Consider the following 26363-nt stretch of genomic DNA (forward strand, 5'->3'; position numbering starts at 1 on the left):
ATAATGGTTATGTGGCAGTGGTCTTGATGTGGCAAAGGGTAGCGGTGTGATGGAGAAGAGATGTTAAGGGGACCAGAGATGTGGGCCTGCAATATAAAGAAATATATGTACATTAGGAGGGTCGGGTAGGGTGTGAGGGAGAGCGAGAGTGTGTGTGTGTGTAGAGAGAGAGAGAGAGAGAGAGAGAGAGAGAGAGAGAGAGAAAAAGATAGAGAGAGCAATACCAGGATTGGGAGCTGTTTAACGTACCCTAATTGGTACACTGGGGCAGAGGTGGGGAGTACATTTGAAGAATAAAGTGTTAACTTCTCATGATAGTTCGATTCTAAACTATTTTCCTACTACCATATTACTTTACCCTAGGCATGTCATCAATTAAATGTGAGACTAAAAAAAAAAATTTTTTTTAATTACCTCCATCCTGGAAGATGTGGACACAAAACTTACCGTCACCTCTTTGTAAACAGTGCGGGATACTGGTTTCCGTAGGTTCAGCTCAATTGTAGTGGCCTCTGGCTTCAGTTGCTCCTGGGGTTCATCAATTCTGGCCACCCCTTCGAACATTTGCGATCTGCTTGCAGAGGGTGCAAATACCACCGAGGCGCATCTGCTTTCATTCTCATCCTCTATCCCATTGAAGGCTTCTCCATTCATGTTAACTTTTCCATCTACCTACATGACACACATTGAGAATAAATTTATCACATCACAAAATGAAAAAATTTACGGTTTACTTCACAGGAAGGGTGAAGTTACAGAAAGTACAGGATTTCTTTATTTTTTAACAAACTATGATTTGGACCCCACAATTGTAAACCAATATGCATTCTGCAGACACTTAACAATTGATATTTAGGTGTAATTTAAAGCACAGTGATCCACAGGTGTGACTGATCCTCAGCTCCACAACCACAGTATGTCGCACCACAAGAAGATGTTGCCGAGCGCAGCACCCATACTAAAGCTCTTGTAAACAGCATTTTTGAGCTCCCTAGAGCAGAAAGTATTACAGTGACATCCTAAAGGTAGGTATTTATATAGGAGAAACAAAACACAATTGGCCTCTCAGTTGTTTCCCTTTTAGAGTTACACCATCATTTTGAAATTATTGAATTTTCATTGTATACACTTGCTGTGTCATATACGTGTCTGGTTTGTCAGCAGAAGACAAAAGTGAGGCGATACCATTACTTTATCTGGATTTTGATAATGACTTTAATATAAAAACTACTTTATACCATTAGGCACGGTTATTCCATTTGCCAGTCAACATTTACAGAGAAATACCTTTCTAGCTAGTGTTGCAAGCTCATGCTACTTTACACACCCTTGTCAGACACCTGGACATTCATTCCACATGTTCCACACCCTCAAAGGCTGGAAATCACTCTTCGAAACGTAAAATGGAGGGTAGGCTAATGCTTTGGAATAGCCCCCATCAAAACATGGTCGCTCCCACAAAGAGCAAGGAGCTAGTTATGAAGGTGGTATTAGAAAACAGAAAATAAATCTCGGGAGTGGTGGCCACTAAGCAGCGCAGTGAAGTATTTGGGTTTGAGTTCTCCTTTACATGGTTTGTTTAGGCCGAGGCGCAAGCGTTCTGGCCTGTTGTAATCTACCTGAGGGCTTTAAAACCACACCCACCGCACACCAATCACTATCACTCGTTCATGGGCTTGCCTTTCAAAAATCCTTTGTCATCATTGGTAAATGCTTTATGTTTGTCCCTCCTTGGGGCAGTTTTGTTACCGCCTTGTCCATAGACCCTGTTACATGGATAATTGCACGTTTGCCAATACATTTGACTGCGAGCTAACTTCTTTTTCCTTTTGTGTTCAAAGAAAGACCTCCTTTTTCTAATGAGAGGGGGGAGTAAGTTGCTGCCTTCTTATTGTAATCAATGTCATTGGGGGACAGGGTGTAAGCCTTGTATTGTGTTCGAATCAGAGCTGAAGAAAGCCTCCAGAAATTGATAGTACTGCTGTCATAGAATAGGCAGGGAATCCAGCTAAATTGTTACTGGCTGTGCCTTAGTAATTTGATAACACAACGTGCATCTGGGAAGGGCAGATGTCAGTCTGGGGATGGAGCCCAATGTTGGAGCAGGGCCAAGCACGTGTGGCAGTGCCGGCACAGAGGGAATTGGCTTGGACATTGAGACAACAGAGGAGATTTGGTCCGGCTTTAGCAAGGGGCCAGTAGTAGGTCCTAGAGGGACAGTCAGCACCCAGGAAGAACTATGGCTCTTTTGGGCTTAAAGTGCTCCAGAGGGATCTGGCATCATCTTAAAAACCTGGAACATGGCCTCTTTGAAGAGCTCATCTACAGACGATCAACAACGGGCCAAGGAATTCAGTGCATGCCTGAACCAAGTTAGGAGCGGGGTCAGTCGATGCTCAAGTCATTTGGCTCTCTGGGTGCCAACTGTAAGATTTCTTGCCTGACTTCAAGTGGCGAAAGGGAGTCAAACCCCCTCTCGCCTTCTTGAGCTTGTGGAGCACCTTGGAATTCAACTTACCTGATGACTTCAAGTGGGACCAAGATTTAGCACTGGGTCAGCCAATGTCTAGAGCAAGATCATTCAATACAAAAGAGGGACTGGGAGGTTGTTGGTCCAGTGTAGTCTCCCAAAGTGAAAGCTTGTTTTCAGGCACGTGGCAGAGGGTAGGTCTTCTGCTTCACCGGGGGATAGAATAATAATTCTCCTTTGGTTGTGGTTATAGCGCGTTCCTAGGAAGCTCATTCTCGACTATGGGATGGGCGACTGAAGACAAGTTGTCAACATCAGTTGGTCAATCATTCTGTAAGTGACATCTTAGCACTTTTTGTAAATTTTGGATAGGAGAAGTAGTATTATGGGTCCTGATGAAGCGTTGTGGGATCACTCGTTGACCGTCAAGACCCGAAACATGTAGACCATATCTCGACAGGATTAGGTACACTACCTTTTTCCTTCTGTAGAGTGTAGTGGAGCATCATTCCCGTAGGCACTCTGTTTGATTTTAACCTTGGCCTGGACTTTTTCCCTGACTCATTAAAGTGATGTTTATGGTTCAGAGCTGATTTTAACTCTCTCATTCTCTCCTACACTTATTCACACAAATAGTTTTCTTTTTTTCGCTTTTACAGTCAGTATTCGTTTCAGACCCTAACCTGGCAAATTGCCTTCGGTTCAGCACCATCCCGACTGCCGGGATGGTCCGCCAGACATTGCAGCACCGGTCTGACGAGGAGACAGTCCAGTGATGAAACTTGTCACTCTCATGGGTGCTTGAGAGCTCTCCTGATATCAATGATATCCCTGACTGACCCTGCATCTCTTTCATTCTCTTTATAGTCTTGGAACAGTGTACTTATTTAATTCATAGAGCAAGATCAGCCCTATGACTTTGATTGGAAGGGAGGACAATTGCTCGAGCACACCTTCTTATGCTCGGTGTCAGACAGCTTTGCTTCCTGGTCGCTGATCACCTTCAGTTGCATCAAAGTGCTCTTCTCACTTGACCTTGAATCATGACCAGAGAGACGCATGTTGGAGGTGGGTTTGGATGGGGTGGGGGGGGCTTGTGATTCGTGACTGACATCTGTTTTTTGCAGTCATGGCACAGTTTGAACCATGTCATTTGTGAGGGAGACACTGCTTCCATAGCACACAGTTTGGGAACATTTTTTAAGTTATCAGAAGACTGACAAGTTGGAAGTAGAGCTCCAGATTCATGTTGAGGAGCATGGACAGAAAAAAATGGACTTCAGCATGCAGGGCCACTGCCTCTGCGTGACTCTGATCCTTAACTACTGGGCCATGCAATGGTACTGCAGAGCCACCTGGCGCACACCAGCAGCACTCGGGCAGCTATTGCTTGAAAAACTATGGATCCAGTCTTACACATGGAAATATTCTAAAGGTAAGGATTCTGCAATTATAACTATCTTTCAGAAAAACAGGTTCGTTACACCCATCAATTTGATTTTCTTTTCTGCTCTTGGTGTACCATATCCTGTTTTTGAACGCGGAGGGTTCACTGGGTAGCTATTTAAAACCCACAAAGTAAGCTCAACTTCACCTATGAAGACCAATGGCAGCCAATCTGGAAAGAGAAGTTCACAACTACATTGAGGCAGTAAAGCAGGACCTGGCATCAGCCGCAGACTAGATGCTTAACATCTAACAGTGCATGGCTTGCGCGTCAAAAGGACACTAATCGTGCAAGAGCCACAACGGTTTTCTACAAGTGGGTCCATGATCATGGAAGACCTGCAGTTAAAATGAAGGGTAGCTCACGGGCACCATGAGTGGATGGGGAAGAGGAGTCGAAGCTGGTACCACTGTCTGTCCATAATCCTCATAGCAGGTATACAGAAGCAAGTGGGATGGCATAGCTAGACTGGTAGCACAAGATGGCACTAGTGACTCATTGTGAATGATCAAATCATGTTCCTCTATTTTACTTGTTGGATGAAAAAGACACTAGACACTACAGAAATGGTAAAGCTCAGGGCACAAACCCAAATTTGCGGTTCTGCTCTCATTTTGTGAAGGCAGTGCACAAGATTATCATTTCCAATAAACAAAACCAAGTAGTTCCTGGTTAGCAAAACTAGAAAGTATAGACAATCCTGGTGGTCTTGATTAGGCCATCAAAGAGCATCTTCTTCAGAGGGCAGTGGTTTCAGATGGCTTGACCTAAACAGGACTAAAACTGCTTTACAAAAACATAAATCATTTGTCTCTGGTTAGCAAGCAGGTGGTATGTATTCTATACATACAAGTATTTTCCAGTTTTGTTTCTGGACTTAATTCCAGCACAAAAGAGCAAGGCTCATGCTAACCATAACTAAGAGACTGCATGATGTTAGGAAACACCTGCAAAATTATTTTTTATGACGGAACAGTGTATAGTCTATGCATGAGCACATCTCACCTTTATTGGATGACTATCAAGTCCAAGTGCACAAGGCAACCTGTTAGCAGCAGAGGACTTTGCAGGTGAAGGCATGGTGTGTAAGGCAGCACGTGTACTGCAAGCAGCAAATATGGATTTACAGTTACTCTACCTGTAATATAACTTGGCTCTTTTGTTCAACCTCTTAGCTAAACATCTCAAATGTGTGCAAGTACACAATTAAAGTAGAAAATTAAAACTGTAATAATTAGAAAACCAGTGTAATCTGCAATGAGAAAACTGAAACAAATCGAGAGCCAACCACAATTTTCATCTTAGGATCCTTTCTTGGAAAGTCATTTGCACACATGGTGTAGACTCTACTTATTAGACCTTGCATAAGGAATACTCCAACCACGAAATGCGGTTCAGGCTAACACACTAGAGATATTTTCAGCAATGGGTCCTTGCCACTAAAAAGATATGCATTAATCTGTCTCAGGGAGCATATATTCCATTCTTCTAAACTACTGAAAACCTACTGCATGTCCTGCCCCTGGAAAGGCCCTTTGGTAGTTAACGGTCAATGTAACCTATCACAAGAAGCATCAATGCTTACACAGGAAGTTTCACTGGCAAGCACTAACACATCAACATGCCTTGCACAGACTGTAAAGAGCCTACATGCAACCAGAGACAGGATTACTGAAGCATCCGTTGTAAGGATTCTGTTTAGGCTTGTTCAGAACGCTATTTATTTTAGGGAAAATGTGTCTCAGTAGACATTCTCTTAAGCTCAAAGTGTACAAGCATAATTTTCTGCCCATTTGTTAATAAAATACAACCGAATGTAACTAGATTATATACTGTGCGGAGTTTACATTTAAAGCTTAGAAAGAAGTTTCTCTGATTACGTGATATTTCGTCTGAGACTGCCACAGAATTAACTCGCATTTTTTGGAGAAGGCACCATAGATCGCTTTGAAGCGGCTCATGTCGAGGCCCAATGACCGCCAAATCCGCACAAATCGCTGTTCAGACACTTGTTCGCATTTGGCACTTCAACAAGAAAAGCATGATAGGGAAAATACCAGTTTAAAAACAAAGATAAGACCATTTTTCTGCATCTTCAATGTATCTTTTAGCATTGTCTATTTTTCCTGCACAGTTTTTGTCTGCACAACATTGCTCCTCTCACCTTGAATGTTTTTAGGGCATGTGTGGTTTTCGGTTGCGAGTAAGGCTTGGGCACCAGCAAAGGCACTGCCTTTGACATAGCAGTTTTAGTTGGAGAAGTCCTCCCAGTTGAAAACTTTGCTTCGGTTTCACTGGTAGGAGAAATTGATGCTTCAACTGTGGCAGTAAATTTTGGAGCAGTCACTGGGAGCGAGTGCTGCCTTAAGTATTTCATTGGGTTGGGATCCTCAGGGGGAGAACGTTTATTTGGCTCGACAGAATGTCGCCTTTCCAAAATTTTTGGCATCTGTAAGCTCTCAAGCACAGCCTCACTGATAGTGAATCTTTCTATGTACTTCTGGAGGATCTTCTCAGCTTCCTCTTGCGACTTGGCATTCTTGTAGGCTTCGTGCAGCTCCTTTTCCCGACGTTCTCTGGTAAGCGGAAAAACAGCATTAACATTGTTACTGCAACTGCTAAACCTCTTCCAGGCATCGCTTTGCAAGATTCAAGGCAGTAGGTACACCTTAAAAGAGTTGCCCGGGAGCATGATTAATAGTAGGAAACTATTCAATGACTTTCTTTACTAACAGCCAATATATCAGCATCTTCCTACCTGCAATATGACAGATATGTTTTCCAGTGCATACTTTTCCTACATTACATTCATCCTAGATCACTTTATTATAAACAGTTCAAGGGATAGGCATGCATTTGCACAAAATGGCATTTAAAATTGTGAAAAACACAACAAAAATGATCATTCTACCTAGTTGACAAGCAACTGCTTCAGACTATCCTACATTTTGTCTGTATCCATACTCAATGCACACACACTAGAGAAAAGACCACAGCTAGGCACTGATACCAAAAACCTAAAACTAAAACAATTAAACTCCAAGACAACCCATGAATGACAAATAAGCTTACTGTGCAAACCCTGAAACCAGAATGCCTCTGACAGAAAGGTTGGGCTCACCCCAAATAGCAAGATTCCAGACGATCCCTAAGAGACTGATTTTTGTGTTCAGGAAGAGAAAAATCCACAGTCTTCAAGTCTATTTTTCTTACACTAAGTGAATTTCTCTGGAACCACACATACTGAAATAACGTAAAGCAGCAGCATTGTCTAATGGAAAGAGGCCATCCAAATTCAGATATGAACATTATGTATAGTCGGTGATAAAGATCTGTACAAATTACACGTCTGACACATTTCAAGTATATTCTAAGGTACAATCAGGTCTTTTCCAAATACAGATATGACACTGTCATTTTACGGATGTGGGGGATCAATGCTAGCAGCCTTCATTGGATGCATCCAGAATATGAACAGAAAAAATCCAGTTTGGTTAACAATAATTCAGCATGTGTTTGGTTTAGTTATGTATAAAAGCACCTGCACTGCAAAGAAACCATTAGGGCCCAAACGGTTGGGTTTTTAGCTCTGGTCCAAGTTAGTGGTGAGCAGGCGGCAAGTGGAGGAAGAGCAGAGGGAGCTCCTGAGTGATGCAGGAAGTTGCCCAGTAGCTAGAGTACCCCACTTTGAAAAGGGGCAGGTGAGTCTGGAAGGCAACAATGGCATCTGGGTAATTTGTAGCCAAGAACAAAGTAATCTGAATAGATTGGTGAGTCATTTACACACATTTATTGGCTGACTAGGCAAAGATTTTTTTGCTGTGTGCTTAGGTGTACTGGGTTTGGCTGGCACTCTTAGGACTGAAGATCCAGACTCCATATGTAACTTATCTGTAAACTGTAGTATATAGTACAAAGTATTCCCAGAGCCTGTAAGTTATATGTCATTAGTGGACTGCAGCACATACTGTGCCACCAGTAGAGTGACACTGCAAAACATGACTGCGGATTTGTAATAAATATTTTGCAAAAGGTACCTTTAACAAGTCACCTTTTACCTCCCTAAAGCATCTAACAGCCCATTTGCATGAACTTCCAACTGTCATCCTGGAGGTGAGTAGCCCCTGGATGAGGTGTGAACTGTCTCCCAGAACTGAGGCAAAGGGTATAGGGAGGCGACCTGTTCCTCTAACAGGCTGAGCATCTGGGCTGTGCCCAGGAACTTAACTTTATATAGGCCTACTCTGTCACATGCAGATGTAGCTATTATTTGGGCTTGTCCCATCCTTTGTTCCCTGCTGCCTTTAAATCATGCCAAGGTACCAGTCAGGCGCAACCACATGACTGAGGTTGGTGTGTAATGCTTTTGGGTGTTATTTTCACTTAAAATATTTAAAACTCATATCTCTATTTCCCATTATTGGATTTGTGTCAGTTGGGTGTCATTTTTTTCTTTAAATCAGTCTCTATTTTTATAAATAGGAGTGGGGTTCTTTTTATTGTAGTGTGGTTTTGCCTTTTTAATTATTTTGGTACTTCTAAATGCTATTTACTTTGAGCTAAGCCAGCCTGCTCTGTGGTATAGCCACTAGAGGTTGAGCTCAGATTTAAGTTACTAAAAACTTTACATGATCTAACAAGAATAGTGACATTAATACTTGTGGTGGACTACCATCCATCTCAACTAATAATACACGTTCTCACACATACCATAAACTGGTCAGAAAGTCATCACCACTTTGGACACTATGAAAGCTGTCTTAAGATACCAACCTTTAAGACAACAAAAACTCAGCAGCAATTTCTTCTTGGGAAGCAATCCTATTGGGTGGAACTCTGCTCCACCAACCATTAAGAAAATCCCCTTGTACGAAACATTTAAGAGTTTAAAATCCTTCCACTTGTCATTTCCAGTTATTAACAGCAGAAGATGAGATGCAATACTGCCTTAACTGATTCTCTCGCTAAGATCATCAATGCCAGAACCTTGCTCAGTATTATTTGTCCTTGAAGATATGATCATTCTTCTTATTATACTTAGCACACTAAGACCCTGCCTGTGTGGTTCGTTTTACTATGATGTTCAACCTGTGCAAATGTAATAAATGTTTTCTACTACTACTGCTAAACTATTACTAGATAAAGCACTCTGATACCACTGGGTCTTAGCACTAAATAAAACTGATAAATATAAATAACAATCATTGACTAATGTAAAGAAACAACAGTGAAACATTTGTCTATACCCTACATAGAACACTGGGGACATTTCCTATAAGGGCAACAAATACTATACAATTCACTCATGTAAAGATAAGTCAGTAAAATGTGTCCACACCCTATACAGAACACTGGGGAAATTTCCTATAATGTCAATAAATACTATATAATTGCTTTACACAATCATCAGTCAGAATAACAGATTGGAAAAATAAAGTGGCAGAGTAACCAAATCTGATCTTTACTGTACATACTTTGAGTTAGCTAAATTATCAGATTTTTTTTAAATCAACATTTTGAAAAGAACATTTTGAAAAAATAATTTCAAATTTATGACAAAAGTTGTCAAACATGCTTAAGTGCACAGTTTTATGGAAAATAACTCAGTAAATTGAATTTAGAAGTTTTTTTTACCAAAGCATGTACTTTGCTGAATTACGGTTTCCTTTAACAGTAAATGATATTTAAGTACTTTCTCAAGAGCGCCGTTATAACTTTCCTAACATTAAAAAATTTGGCAGATTCACAACAAAGTGTAATTAGTAATTTAAATATAAAATAAGGATGATTTTCTAAATAACCATCTTTAAAGAAAGATTCAATTTTGAAAAAAATGCTACAGCTCCATGTTTGTAAAAATTCATACCAAATTTTGTGGTACAGTCTGCTTCAATTTTGGAAATGTAGTAAAGATCAAAAATGAAAAATGAATAACATTATAGATATTTCAATTAAACAAAGTTTAGCTTTATGCATGATTCAGAAAATACTTTCAAGGCTCTATATTACAAAGCAATTTCTGCAAATTGAGGGTAATGTTGTTCATCACTGTGCCCATGCATCACAATTTTGAAATTTTAGAAGGAAACAAACTCATGAACAACATACTTCTCTTCCACAATTTCTCTGTAGGTCTTAATGCTTTTCCGTCTCTCACTTAATGCATCTTCACCACTCAGCACTTTCTCCATCTTCTTTCTTTCTTCCTCCTTTTTTATAAGGTCCTGAGACACACTTCTTCTGCGCGTTTTCCAACGGGCAAGATCCTGAATAGATACAGAAATTAACATGTACACAGAGATTTCATTTTGATGAACACAACGTCCACATACTTACAAACACTACTAAGCTAGCAACAAAGGTTTTCTATTTCATGCTCTAGGTTGCAACTGTGGCCCCTTTTACTCCTCTCAACCAATCTGCATCATATGCACTGGGGCAACTGAGTATGTTTGGGGAAAATATTGAGAAAAGGAGGTTTCTCTTCTTATTTGAAATGGTGAAACTGAACTCAGCATTTGTTTAAATCCCTCAAAAATATAAAATGTACACATATATTTAGAACCTTCACAAACCGATTGTATCAGGAAATCCAAACAAAATATAAAACTCAAACTCAATAGATTATCTTTCATGTCTACTAAAGCAGTAAGTGAGGATCATGATGCGTTTGAGAAGCTCGTGGCTGATTTTATTTATTTGCTGCCATGTGGCATTTACTACTCTACCTGTAATTTCGTAACTCACAGAGTTCCTTCATCATCTGTAGAGAGAGCATTTTATCAGATTGCAATTACCATTGCTGTCTGAGGCCTGAACATGTAAAACTGGTGTATCCTGTATTCTGTTCCAGTCACCTAAGTAGTGGCTATGTTGTCCACATCTAAAACATCTGTCTACACTGACAGATAGGTGTGTTGGCAATGGCCTAAGACTGTGATATCGATGTAAGAATGTTATACACATTTTGAAAAATAAGACACTATGTCAAAGTGCACACCCAATTTATACTAACTACCTTTAAAACATATATATATACTGAATATACACAGCTGTCCCAATTTATTGAAACATTTTTGGAAGGGGGTTCCACAGTGTGGAATATGTGAGGCTTTCTTGGCATATCACTAACATTTTAGATCATTTTTTGTATACTCTCAAACTCTCTAAAGAGCAAAGCCGCATTCATGCCTCCCTAGAAGGGGTAGGGCTTGCTCGCTTTGTATAAATGGTACAATTAGTGGTGACGATTTCTACCCCATTACTTTAAAAGTTGATCAGTCAACTCTGTTGAATCTCTGCCCTTATTCTGAAGGAAGCCATTGTTAATTGTAGTATTCCATTGTTCAAGGCGCTGATGTCACAGCCTCAGAACTACATATGTGCTTTTTCTCAAACCCAGCCATATGTAAAACCACCACCAACGAAAAACTAAAAATCCAGTTAACATACTTCCTGTGAAAAAAATGAGGAGGATCCCGCCGGATTTTGGTTCCGGCAGGTATCTCCGAGATGAATTTGGGATCCAGCGACCCAGTTAAATAGGCTGAATTTGTTCTGGTGTAATTTTCTGACAACAGGACACAATTCAGCAGCACCTGCAAGTTACCTACTTTCTGTTCGAAGCAGCAACCTGCAGGCAGAGAGAGGGTTTTAATTTCAATTCCAGTTGTGCCCAAAACACAGGTCAGATTTAAAGCACCACAAGCCCTCCTTTTGTTCAAGTATCCGCCTGGCTGGCAGCTATCTGGAGCCTATTATCTAGATGCCAATGCAATAGAGGAAATCAAAGGCCCAAAGTTGTTATCGCTTCACAAGCACTTAAGAAACTTTTATTTGGAGGCTGGTTTCGGACTTTGTTCAAACCCACCCCTAATCATCCCTCTTCCCATGTAAGAGATGTGCATGCACTGTAAGAATGGCAGATGTAGCTGTGTGTATCAGCAATTACACAAATAATTAAAATGGCACTTTCTAATGTATTTCTTGTTTAACTCTTATAGTACTTTTTATCCGAGTGTAGTATACCAGACTGCTTTACATTACAGAGAGACAATAAATCATCTAAGTGTGTACATCAATGTACAAGAAATGTTACATTAGACAGTGAGGTTCATAAGTTGTAGGAGTCACATATCACTCATACTTGTAGAGGTTACATGCTACGACTGCATATTCAGGAGACAAATAAAATCAGGGTTAGGGTTGGCTGCACTAACGACACTTTATTAGTCAATAAAGGAACACTTTTTTGCAAACTTAGAAGAACAGATTGCGAAAACAACAATAAGGTTCCACGATTTGCATGTAGCTCCTTAATGCTGGTTCACGGCTCACTGTGCTATGACAGAATTATACCAACTTCCCAACTAGATGCAACAAAATAATCTGTGTGTATAAAACAGTACCACTCCACATAAAACACAGCTCTGCATGTTGCACGATGTGCTTGGAAACAGGTACATTACCTCCATGATACTTTATGATTCAAGACTGGACAAAATACGGGCCTGCATTACCCACAACAATCCCCTGAAAATTGATAAGCACGGAACGGCCTCTGTAGCAGGTGGCTTAACACTGCAAGACACTTTACAACGCAGCCTCTCTGTGAACAACTGGGCCAGAGCACACTTACCGGAACATTTATCCTTGCTGCCAATGTGCATGCAGTATATTATTAAAAAAAGAACTGTATGAATGAACCGTCAATCGGCTTTTCATGACTGCACCCCTCGTGACTGTACCCCCTTGCCTCTGCCTCACTCTTGACCACCGAAGTGATGAGTTTCCAGAGTGATTTTTGGGAATCCGAGCACCGAGTATCACTGTTACTGGCATCTTCCCTCGGTAGGCTGCCTCCAGTGAAACAAGGACCAGTCACGTGGTAAATGTTCAAGCGTCACTCACTGCGAGGGCCCCTGCCTCAAACTGAGCAGACACAGTAGCGGGCAAAACGTTAATCTCTACTAATGGTTAGTACAGTATTCTCACCTAAAGGGGGCACATTCCTGTACCCCTGGGTGGCTAAAAATACAAGCTACGGTAGAGGCCCGCCGGCTCGTGGCCTGGAGGCGGCCACCGCGGTGCAATGTTCCTGGGACCGCGGTGACCTCCAGAAGCCTCTCGTTAGAGCAGAATGATATCTGTCAAGGCATCGGGCCCACTGTACCGCGAGCCTGAAGCCAAGGATGGGGCCTTTGTCTCTTCACAGTGCCCGGGTGACTGCAGAACATTTATGCAGCATGGGAAGCGGCATTTTTAGGAAATGAAAACTCTGCCGCTTCCCCAGTCTCGTTTCCTCTCCTGTCAACAGCGCACACACCCTCACTTCAACAAATTATTAATGGCCAACAGCTCAAAAGTCTGCACAAAATGGAATGTTGAAGTGAATGTTTTGTTTCGGAAACCATGGGGCCTTTGTCCCATACTTGTTGCGTGCAAGTCTGCATCAGAGCAAAAACACAAAAGCCTTTCAGAGGTTCTTTGCAAATCAGCAAAAAATAAAGTATTTTAAGTTCTTCACTTCCATTTAGCTCTGGAAAAACATCTATTCAAAAAATGAAGACTTTCCTAGTGCACTGCTCTAATCAAGCGCACTGGTGACCTCTGTGTGTCCTTAACATCATGTTGCATTAGCTGGGGCATCTCAAATCAATCTGAAAACCGTGGACTGGGTAACATAAGAGATGTTTTTTCAGATGACTTATTCCCCCACTTAATTTATATTATGCACACACAGCACCGAGGAAGAGACGAGTAATGAAAAAAAATGGAGGGGCAAATCCATCCATTCGTTGATTTGCAGGACACATACCAGTCTCATGACCAAACTAGAACTGCCACAGTATTTTTCTGCGGTTGTAAGGAAAAATAAGGCCTTGGGGACGGGGCATTTTCCTGGGATTGAGAATATCACCCAATCCAGAATCAGGGGAATTTGGAATGAGGTTTAAAATATGATACCTGCACAACCGACTGCCTTTCTGTTTTACCTCTTTGTGATAACTTTTCTTATGTAAATTGTGACATGTACTTACCGTTAACATTTTCACAAGGGAAACAAGCTCAAGGATGCAGTAAATCAGCATTATTTACAATCCTAATTCTGGTGAAAACTACTTTTTGTGTCGAAATTAGGATTACCGAGGCCTCATATTGACACTTTCAAACTAAAACCTTCCCTCCTGTTGTTCACACACAGCTATGCACCTGCCAACATATCTTCATCCTTGAATCTAAGCAACAGGCATGAGTTTACTAATTTTTAGACACAGACCAATTGCTCGATTTGCCCAACACAGGTTCCCACACACCCACTCCCAGCAAAAGGCTTGACCTCTCACAAACTGTACAAATTCACCCACCTTAACGGGTTCATGGTTTCTGTTGTCAGTCACCCTCAAGCAGAGGCATCACAGCGATGCTGTATAATCGCACTGCATGTGCCTACCTCCCTCAGCACTACAACCACAAGCGCAAATGGCTTCGTGGGAAAGGATTTTGGCAAGCTGAGGTTAGGTTTGAGAATGATTCTGAGATGTCTTCTTCTGACCAGCAGACCTTGCAAGAGTGAGGTCAGTGGGGTCTGACAGAATCAGGTGCATGGTGCTGAAGGGCACTGCCGACTTCAGCCAACAACTGAGATCGAGGGCACAGAGGTGATGAGATTCCAAGTGGGTCTCTTCCGCACAAGCATTTTGTGGGGTCTCAGAACAGAAAGATTTCCCACAGCTAATTCTTTGGAAGTAGTCGCAAAATGTTACTGCATCAAGTCACCATGCAGAGTCCAATGACGTTACCTCTGTGCCATGACCAATAAGATCAATCTTTCTATTCGTACAAGCTCTGAAAAGAGCAAAGAGTAAGTTTGGAGAGTAGACTTTAGGACTGTGGCAACAGAGGGATGTGTTTAAAAGGATGCCTCTTCAGTGTCAATGAACCAGCAAAGGCATCAGAAGCAAACAAGATGTCTGTCCATTATGGAACCCTTGCTTTTCCACGTCTATAGGTTTGTATATACATACTGGAGAGACAATAATTGCCCACAGCACGTTACTTGTTGAAAAGGTAAAAAATTCACAAAGAATATCTGTTATTTTGTCAAAGGCACACAGGATTTCAACCGAAGCCTTACAAGAAGGAGAAACTAAAAACAAGATGCCAATTAATGCAACTTTCACTGCAAGCTGTAGTGAAACGGATCCGTTGGTACAAAGAACTTCAAGGAGAGCAAAACATATGATCTAGTGAACAGAAAGAACCTATGTTCGATATTGGCTGCACCAGGGTGCTCACTTACAGGGCCAACAGCATTCCCTCAAGAAGATGCAATCACTGTAGTGTTCAGAAAAATATATTATTGTCCCTGGTATGTTATGTCATTTTTTTATAGATCGGTCATCATCCATGGGTTTATCCAGGCACTCTGTGGCTGTGTGAGGGGCTAGCCCTGGAGAACTTACACAAAAAGGTCTTCAGCTTCTTGCGAAAGTCTAGACGAGTGGAGGAGGCTCTGATGAGTTGTGGGGGGACAGCCCAGGCATTTGGATCCAGGTATGACAAGATGCGGTCCCTGCTCTGCATCTGTGTATGCTTCAGGTATGTGCCACTGAGACTGAGTGTAAGCAGCACTCAGCAATCTGGATTCATCAGGCCGTCTGATAAATTACGTCCAGCTTTGTGGCGTTGTTGCTTCACGTGCGGCCAGTTTTGTTAGTGCAAAACGTTTTTCACTCGTCACTGTGCTTATACATTTGTGCCAGTCTGCGAACTCGGCTTAAAAATTCAGATTTCCCTCAAACACATTTTGTAGGATTCGTTTTTTTTTTATCTACTCAGTTGCCGACAGGCAGCAATGCATAACCTAATAAAAGATCACCGTAGTCAGTACTTAACTACTGTACGTATCAGTCTATTCTATTTTGGGGCACCGTTTACAACTAGATGTACTACTGTTAGCTGCAATGCACTCTGCGCTCCACCCCACCACGCCTCTCAGCTACCAACGCAATGAAATGAACCGCGTTCTCTTCACATTGTTCTTCCCCTATCAATGTAACAGGGAAGAGCACTGCGCATGCGCAGCATCTTACCCGCCAGCCCATCACTAGCCTCCTCCTGGAAAGAGATGCCCGCACGTACAGCACTGCCAAGCTGCGCCCCAAATTACCCAAGGACGGGCCACTAAGTTCCAGTTCTGGCCACTGCGAGGCTGATTCACCTGGGGCACTAGTAATTGCACAATCGAGCCACGAAACGATGGAATGCTGCTCCGGAGGCAGAGAGCAACCGCCCCCGGTACTTCTGAACTATTGGTCCACGTTCAAGTATTTCACGTGCATCTGCTGTTCTCGGCAGTCTGAGAAGAGCCAGGTGGATTTTTTTTCTTCCAAATAAAAACATCGAGAAGAACACTTTAATAATTTGTAGTTGCCGTGGGCTACATTTTAACCGAGCCATCCTATTCACCATTTTCGCTCCGATTCTGGGACACAGACCATTTGTGTGCATGTCAGATCGAGTTCAGTGTCGGACAATGAAGCGCACACGAGTCTTTAGTTTCCGAGGCTGTTAGGGAAAGACACGCTGGATGAAAATACTGGTTTTTCAGAGGCTTTCTGTAATATTGTAATTTTGACCTCATTTCGCAGACTTCTCCTTGAAGACAGTAACCTTTTACCTTTTATGAAAAAAGGTAAGTGTACGCCCTTGTCAAATTAGCCGGGGCTTCCTGAGTGTCGATGGACTCCAGTGAACCAATAGTACTGTGTAAATAGTCATGACACCCACAACCATAACCAACATAAAATAAGCTCCATCTCCCAGAGAAGACAAAACCACGCACGCCCCTCCCTTCGTGTGGTGGTCGCGGCGGGGACTCTGGGTTGGTGTACTCACATCTTGCCACTGGTCGTCCTCCTCCTTCAGCAGATTATTCACATTCTGCAGCTGCTCCTGGTGCACTCTGCTGTGTGGCTGCGTGACGGCAGCGTCATCACACCTTACGTCAAACATACTCACGCTCCTGAAAAGCAAAGTGAAAGGAGTCAGCGGTGATCACATGACTACGCAGCACTCATGCTTGATCAAGGTCAACCAGTAGGTACGGCAAAAAACCAAACGTATGCGCAGCGACCCAAGAAGAGGATCCCACACAACACAGTGACCCAGACACCCAATGCAACCAGCATAAGCTGGTGTGACGTCAGAGACCGCGCACAGCGACTTTATTCAGAACACTTAATACACTGGTGCAATCCTTCCTACCAAGCAATCTAAAAAGGCTGCAATTATGGCTACGGTTTCTACGATTTGCCTGGAAATACTTACGTGGCAGCATTTTTGGCGCTGCCTATTCACACTAATTGAGGCCTGTTGGGATGAGTTCACTCCTTGGGAGCTTTTCTGAAATGCAGAGGACCAGCGATTATGCTGCTTTTTCGAATACTGGTCCAAAGCACTTTAAAAAATATTAATAATAAATAAAAAAAACCTAGACAAGTGCCCACTCAGCCCTATTTTATTACACTTCATTTGTGTGCTGGGCTGCTGAGGACAAAGTACCAGTGACAGCAGTGATATGACTGCTGAAAAGGCAATCGGGGGAGCATGTGCAGGAAAGCATCAGAGAGATAAGTGTTGCTAGTGAAGGTCACAGAACCTCACTCTAGACATAAATTACCAGAAATAAGAATAACAGCCTTCTGTCCAATCCCAAATGTAGGCTCTCTTGAAATACTTTTAGGAGGGTAGATTTCGAACGACATCGGTCAAATACATTTCAGAGGTAAATGAAATAGGGGACATTATAAAAACAATAACTTTAGTCCTGCTGCTCCAACTGAATTCCTACAAACATACACAGAGTAGTTCATGGTCCAAAAATGTACAGAAGTAGGTGTGTACAAAATCTGAATTCCAACATAATTCTGCGAAAATTATAGATTTGCACATCAGGAAATCGGAAAATTATTAACAGTTGAATAAAGTTACATCTCTGGTGCAGTTCCCGAGCAAAGCATTTTCTGCAGGAAAAAGTCGATACGATGTTTTTAGCAAAAAAAAGCTAAAAAAAAAACACTTGCTTTGCTGGAAAAGAATCCATCAAAAGTCAATTTAGGTTACATTTATCTCCCGAGATCCATTTTCTGGATATAAATGACATTTTTTTTAAACTAAAAAAATCTAACAATTCATTTCAGATATGTAGTTTAACATATTAATATTCTAAAACAGTTGTTTAACAAAACGTTTCAGTGAAAAAAGATGAGACTAAGAAAGGAAATCATAGTTGGTTTTCCCGTCATCCCTTACAGTTCTTCATTGAGAAGCAAGGTAGACTGGTAGTCATGGTTATCCAAATAACCATAAATTCTAGGTTAAAACAAATTCTCAGATGTCAACGCAACTTTTGGCTTCTCCAAAAGCTTATTTTAGACGTGTGTACTTCATCACTTTGTCCCACTTCTACTGCTGCTTAATAGTCCCACCAGGATTTTCTAATGCCTCATTATTAAATTCAAAGAAACGACTGCTCACAAGTAAGTAAAACAGTTTCACGGTTACATTTTCTATCTCAACGTAATACTACAATTTGATGAAATATCTTAACCATTACAGCAGATATAAGATACACAGACACCATTCAAAGTGGCATACCGGCAACATGGCATCTCAAGCAGCCAAGGGCCTCTTTTCTTAAGATTTTGTCTACCAGAAAGTCTGATACAACTTTCATATTTAATCAGGTTTTATTACACAGTTTCATGTAATGTGAGAATGTCCTGTCACCACCCTTAACCCCAGCAGCACTGTATCAGAAAGCTAATTTTCAGAACCTGCATACCAGCTCAACTGTCACTGAAGTCCACAAACCGATTCACAGTTTCCCCTATAAAGATCAAAGATCACTTTCACATTACCTTAGTACTAAATTCAGATCTACTTCCCTGGATTAAATAATATTTTTTTAAAAACAGATGTTTATCAAAAAGCAAGTCTTCTTGCCAACATGTGTTTCGTACCATAAACAGAGTCATGAGGAACTTCCGCTGGGCTCGAGAACAAAGTTGAACTGCAAACAACACTTTTGTAAATATAAAAAAATGAATCATTGCCTAGCACTAGATTCACCGAGAGGATAAGCATTAGATACACATAATAAAAAAGGAGGGGATACCGTTCCCAGACAATGTGACTAGGGTTCTGGATATGAGAATCTCTTTATGTATCTATTGGGTTTGAATTTGGACATTACAGTGTAAAAGTGAACTTGGAACTCACATGAGGACACTGAAAATCGATTTGTGGGCTTTCTTACCAATAAATGTTCGACTACTTGACTAATGGTCAACTTTACACTGATGTTTAAATGCAAATATGATTTACTCTTTTTGAGCAAATGAATTAGCTGTGCACTTGGATTTCTCCGACTGCTAACTTCTTGTGATTGGCATTTAAAAACAAACCGGCACAATAGTTAAGGTTTCTCTTATCCACTTTTGTAGAAAAAACATCAAACAAGGGTCACTGAAAAAAATGGGCATACATAATTGAGCTCTGCAATGGGAGGTTACTTTACAATGGAAGGTTACCAAGGCATGCTCAAAAGGTCTCTTAAACCAGTAACTGTATTCAAAGCACTACAAAGTCGCAAAAGGTCACAGAGGCCATGCAGATCCAAGCAAGGTCCTGGCGTTTCCAAGCACAGTGGGGGCAGCCAGCTGGAGCACCAATCACCCATCCAATGCATATCAAGGAGAGGGGCCATTTCAACAAGCATCATTAGCATCACAGGGAGACAAAAGTAGCTCTAGCAAGTGGAACTGGAATGCAGCCATTTTGCATGAATAAAAATCAGTCAATGCAAATTAATGCACAACTGCACATGCTTAACTATCACGTTACATTAAAGGTTTATGTCCTACTGAGCACAGTGAATAGCCACACAAGAATAACAAAATACACATGGATCTCATTCCAGCGACTTCATCCAGGAGCAACCAGTGCTTACGATCCCTTAGTGTGGCTTTCCATTACATGTGACTTATCCAAACTGTTTAATTCTTTGAGGGTAAGTATGCCATGACATTTTCTGATATTTAGTAGTAAGTTTTGTGATGTTACCTCGTCATGTGTTGTGTGATATCAAATCTATAGTATTACAAAGTGTAAAATGTATTTGATGTAATTTCTCCTACTACGATTTGGTTAATGTATAGCCATTTCTAACACCCAAAAAATCTTTCAGAGGCCTCATTTGAAAATTAGGCGAAGTAAATGAACTGCCCAGTACTATTTGACTGTAGATGATCTACAAAGGAGCTGTATGAGGGGTAAATTGAACCAACACAGGTAAAATCAAACATTTTACATTAAAGAGTTCCAAACAACCAAATTAAAATAAACATGATCCCATGTACGCATTAATACAGAAAGAATAAATAAAAGATATTTGTCATTTATAAACAATCTGTCCAAAAAGATAGATCACTAACTGGCTTTGGCTACTTGCTCATTTAATAATTGAAAGTAGCTATGATCTGCAACTGCGAGTACTAGTGTTTACTACCGATAGATAAGCCCATTTATGAATAAATATCCCACGCTGCCTGTGAGTGACATTATTTGTATACAATACTCTAATTAGAGAAGCGCTTCCTGGCGCTATGGTTAAGCAACTAAGGAATACTGGAGATAATCTTATCCCAACAGCAACGAGACTGCACTGTGCGACAAAGGAACCACTGGGTTAAATTCTGACTACATAACAGATGAGAACGACTGTACTTTAAAACCACTAATTCAATATACCAATAATTTACACCTTAAAGAAGCTCAAATATGTTTCTGGCTTAAACACAAATATTTTGCACCGTCTGGCGTTTCCTCCCAGTAATCTTTAAGCTTCTTCCACTTGCTTTGAGCTTCAGCTGCTGTCCAGTTAGGGGTCACTACACGAGAGAGAAATACAGGCTAGTAGCGGGTATCCCCAGACATTTTTACACCGCACTGGTGTAGATATATATATATATGTGTTACTTTTAAACAATTACATATAGTGCACCTAGCTACGTCTGTGCCTGAACTCGTGAATAGTGACTGGAGTGTGAGGAGTGGCATCTATAAATACTCCCCATTCGATATCCTGAGCAGTCCCCTGCCCTCTCCGCGATATTGATCCCTTCAGATAAATCTGGAAGTAAAATCTTAAATTCTTGTATTTTCTTGATATGCTGACAAATTGTCCCTTTACTTATTCCTGAAAGGGGGCCAAAAAGTTTTCACCCTAACAAATGGGTTTGGCCTCTGCTGTGCATAGGAACGCTTTGGGTCCCTTTTGTTAATTATGTAGTTAGATGTCCTCACTTTGAAACTTCTTACAAATCTCAAACTTGTAACTACTGTGAGAGATTGCACACAGCCACTTTGTACGCTAACAGTACTGTGGTGTTATTGCAGAAAACTATGACACTTTCTAACTTGTGGGTTCTGAGCTTTCCTTTCAAGGATTGCTCCAAGTCTTTACTTCCCCGGCTTGAGAACAATTTTTTCTTAAAACTTAATTCAGCCAACATTGTTGTTTTCAAAGTTTATTACACTGAGACAGAGCGGTGTCTCCTGGAAATCCAATTTCTTGCTTTCTGTTCCATGTCACCTTTTTGCTATGTGCCTTGAAAGAAAACTGTTTAAGTGCACTATTTAACCACTGTGTTAATGTCATTTTTGGAGAAAGATCTGTAGGACTTAAAAATATTATGCACTAGACCACTTTAACATATAACCTCTGGTTAGTCTAATGAAAGGCCTCTGAACTTGCCACTGTACAGCAGGTAGGGAACTAGATCACCCATACTCTGCATTATATTCTACAGCTTACTTCAATACTAACAAAAATGGATCAAACCCCTCATTTTCCTCTGTCCCCTCCCCTCAGATTCTGTCCTCCTACTTAAAGTGACAAAAGGCAAACTAGTTCAGACAGTGCTGCTACACAAAGAGTCAAACTCAATCAACCCAAGAAGAGGAAAACCCAAATAGTTTGACTTCAAAGACAGTAGAGACCTAAACAATTCCTAGGTGAGTTAGGGGTCTACTTGTTTTACTGGAATGTACCAATTTCTACTTAATGAACATGTTGCTTCTACCTAAATCAGAAGCAATCTTCACATGTTCACGTGTTTTCACTTTGAGTGCTGGTTTTGACACTTCAATAGAGAGTAAGCAAAGAGAAAAAAACAGCCCAACAACCACACACCACTCCAAAAAAACAGAAAAACAAAACGGCGGACAAAAAGCATTAGTGTCTACATGCAGGTTACGTTCCAAGGTTTTCTGCAGCAAAATGCATTCCAACCAGGAAGAAAACGTTTGACAAAACGGAAGATGATGAAAGATAAACACGTTTTTCACCATGTGGTCCATTAGTAAGTTACTTAAACATGCAGTTCAATTCGGTTTATGAGCAAAAGGCAAAACTTACTCTGTGTCATCAGACAGAGCAATTCTTGGGCTGAATCTACAAGACCAAATAAAACATTAGCTGGATACGCTGAATGAGAAAAAACACAATCAGAACCATATGGACAGTACACTGCATGACCCTGAATTTTTCCCATGCACTCTGGCTTGCCTCATTACACAGGTCAAACCAATTTCAGAATTTTGAACTAGCACGGTGCAAAGCATCATCTGTCGAAGAGTCTGCTGAAACAGTATTAGAAAGATCACTGCTTTGCTGCCGAAAATAATGTAAGAGCATTGCAACGCACAACCACATCAGCACCTACCTTTGTAAGAACACTGAAATGCACAACCACATCAGCACCTACCTTTGTAAGAACATTGAAATGCACAACCACATCAGCACCTTCCTTTGCAAGAACATTGAAATGCACAACCACATCAGCACATACCTTTGTAAGAACACTGAAATGCACAACCACGTCAGTACCTACCTTTGTAAGAACACTGAAATGCACAACCACACCAGTACCTACCTTAAGTTGTGACCTGAAAAGTCTTTGTTAAAAGTCTACAAAACTTCTGTGATTAGCACGCCCTACAGTGCCTTTCATGTTCATAGTGCAAAAGCGCAGCCCACTTCTCAACACACTGATGCTTGTAAAATGTACTGTTCAAATGTAGAAGAAGCAAAAAAGCTTCGGTAGTAAATAGTCCTGTTTCGATCTTATTCTGGAATTGCTGAAATGACCCTTTTGTCAGCAGAGTCCATTGAAAATGGATGAGTGAGAGCCAACGCGAGCGGAAGCACGAGGCGTGGTGCGGGGCTTTGAATGGAGCTGCCAGTGGCGTGCCACTGTCACGATGTCCAAGTGTGACAATCAAACTAAATATTTATTTTAATCCCAAACATCAAACCATTTAGGTGGTGCAAATCACAACCAGCCAGATGCTCTTGTTTCCTCGACATTCACAGCAAACACACAGAGGGCAGCAAGCTTAGGGCAGCCTGTCAGGAGAAGACTGTTGCACTGCACAAAGATGTGTATTTCTACAGGCCTGGTGGCAGCACCAACCTGACTTTTTATGCAATACCTTAATCTTGGACTTTAGAATACACATATATATATATATATATATATATATACACATATACATATACACACACACACACACACACATACACACTTTCGGCTGTTCCATTGGACACACCGTCCTTGCACAATGTGAAGGTGCCCACCTTGCTATTTGCAGATGATACCCTTCTTGTATCACAAACACCCAAAGGGCTACAAACTTTACTCTCACGTTCTGGGGAGTTCTGCTCATTAAGGGGTCTGGTAGTTAACACAGCTAAAACAAAATACATGACACTAAGCCCACATAAATCATATAGAGGGAAAATGTAGGGAGGTGAGGAACTTAAAAGGGTAGATGCATTGTATTGGTGAAGACTTAGATCTACTCCTGAATTAGCCAATTATGTAGAAGTCTTTGAGGACATAATTAGGCTATTCAGATTCAATAAAATCGAGTGGTGTAAAGCATCAGAAAGGTGATGTCTTCCCTAGGCCTGCTGAGCTATTGGAAGTCTACGTCGCTACCATCTAAACAGCAAAAAAAGAAGTTATATTTATATATTATATTTATTTATATATTTATATTATATTTGCTAACCACACCAGAAGGCCTCTTTCTATGAATTTTGTGTGCCTCGAGTTAAGTGCTTTGTATTAAAAGTACCTGGACTGCATTACCAGTCCCCTTGATAGGAAAATATATGCCCCGTTCAGGATAGGCTCTGTGCCACTTAAGTCATTTACCTCAAAATGGTCTACTCACTTTGAGTAGTCTCTGATTTACACGAGCTGAAAAAGGCACAAGGAAAATATTGGCCACGTTTTGTTTGTCTGGATGGCCTATTTTCACCCAAGGCAGACAGAGGTAAGGCTGGTTTGCCAAGATTTAGGCACAGGAAACTGCTCAACAGCCATGAGAATTTTACAATCTGTCCCTAGACCCTTCTATGCCTCTGTCATTGCAAAATTCCTGGGGTGGTTGTGGTCTACCCCTCAGCAACTGGTTAGGCAATTGGCATTGTACTGCATAATTTGTACACATTTATTGGTGTAGCACTTATCCATTCCTGTATTTTTGTTGTGTTACAATATCTTCTTGAACAAACATATTGTATATGAAGATGTATTGTATAGCTAAGCATTTGACAACACTATATAGTTTGATTGTTACAATGATGGCGGATTTGGTCTACAAGACTTTATGCCTTAGCAGTTGGTTAGGCAATCCATACTGTACTGCATATTTTGAACACACCTAGTGGTGTAGCATTTATCCATCTCTGCATCTCTGTTGTATTGAGATACCTTTTTGTACCAACACACAATATATGAAGATGCTTTGTATAGCCAAGAATTTGACTCCACTATATAGTTTGATGCAAACCATGATTTCTCCAGCTACCAATTAGCGATCGCATGCAGTAGATGCACTGTCACTTATGACAGACCACTCTACGTCACTTCATTACTATAAGTCAATTTTAATTGGGTTGTAGTGTAAAGTTCATGCCAAGAAAGTACGGTTGGGTCCTAATAGCGACTTCTTAGGCCCGGCTGTACAGCCAGAGAATGTCCTGGTTCTTGAATTGGCCGCTCTGCACTTTTATCAATGTAGATTTTATCTGTTGTGTTTTATGTAAATAGCAACAACAATCATGCTGCTATGCTCCCACTACCTATGATCAATCTCACATTGTTACAATCTTCTTTGGGTTGTGACGCCTCAGAATTTACTGTATGCTGTGCTTCATTGGAATGGCAGCAATATTTATGTTGCTATGATCCCGAGCGTCTTTGATTAATGTGACTTGGCTACAATCTTCTCTAGGTGGTGGTGATTGAGAATATGTATATTGTAGGCAGTACCCCACACAAATTATGACTACTGGTACTGCCCAAAGCCAAGTACAATCCGGGAAGGTTATGGAGCCAGTAATGATCCTGTGGATGGGTCTTCTAATATTTTTCTGTGTGCTGCAACCCTACACATGGCCAAATGCACCAAGAGGCACCAAACATTTTTGTGTATTGGATTTTTAAAGTTTTATTTATGATATGTGCTTTTAATGATGTGGTAATCCGAAATAAACATAATTTAATAATATATATAAACACACAAAAGCATACATTCATATACACTAACCATTCAGTTTGTACAGATTACCCTGATTTGTATAGCGTTTCACAACTCCTGTGTAACCTTCTAAAAATAATTTATCTCTATTGCACGCTAATGAAAGTATCACGCCTAGCTGGCCACCTAGCCTCATATAATTTTGCTAGTTTAAATAAGTGCCACACCACATGTCAAAGAGTTTAAAACAAGACAAATTTTAATAGTAATCAGTGTATTAATAAGTGTCAAAATACGTTTTCCATTCGTAAGAGGCAACAGCAAAAACACGTACATACAAATGCATTAATTCAAACGGATGCTCAACACAGTATTAGTGCGAAATGTTTGAGCAAGATTTTAAAATCCACTGCGATATCTTCATTTCAGTTTAGAAAAAAGTAAACACTGCAAAGGGAGGAGAGAGCAAACCTTCACACTCATGCAAGCTGCTCTAACCTCAGCACTTCAACCTGGGCTTACGTTTCAGGCTCTTCTTCTGCAGCCTGGCCTGGGACAATCTGATTTAAAGCGGGATATTTCGGAGGGGAGACTAAAGGTCGATGGTCATGCTCGGCATCTTCTGTTGTCTCCAGGTGCTGATCCCCATCAGCTACGTCGGTGGGTTGGGGCTGTGTGGCAACTTTCGGAAGGCATTCAGCCCTTACTGGCAAAAGTGTTTGCACATGTTCATCAAGCGTGCATAAGGGGGGTTTTGTGGTGCTAGGAAAGGAAATGTGGATTTAGTTTCTAAGAAACAACCTAGTAAACAAATACTTGTAGGTAAAT

General features: G+C 41.0%; 1 protein-coding gene across 4 annotated transcripts in view; it reads right to left on the reverse strand.

Annotated features, from left to right (window-relative positions):
- The window catches only part of LIMCH1 (LIM and calponin homology domains 1), a 662913-nt gene that overhangs the window by 119682 nt on the left and 516868 nt on the right, over positions 1-26363 (reverse strand). For all 4 annotated transcript variants that reach the window (XM_069201855.1, XM_069201848.1, XM_069201843.1 and 1 more), the window contains exons 14-19: positions 26058-26297; positions 22402-22437; positions 16818-16944; positions 10026-10183; positions 6082-6493; positions 448-672 (exon numbers count right to left, since the gene is read on the reverse strand). In XM_069201855.1, coding sequence (XP_069057956.1) covers positions 448-672; positions 6082-6493; positions 10026-10183; positions 16818-16944; positions 22402-22437; positions 26058-26297 — 1198 coding nt within the window. The remainder of the gene's footprint in view (positions 1-447; positions 673-6081; positions 6494-10025; positions 10184-16817; positions 16945-22401; positions 22438-26057; positions 26298-26363) is intronic.

This window comes from Pleurodeles waltl, chromosome 1_2 (assembly GCF_031143425.1).
Source record: "Pleurodeles waltl isolate 20211129_DDA chromosome 1_2, aPleWal1.hap1.20221129, whole genome shotgun sequence".
In the NCBI taxonomy this organism is placed as follows: domain Eukaryota; kingdom Metazoa; phylum Chordata; class Amphibia; order Caudata; family Salamandridae; genus Pleurodeles; species Pleurodeles waltl.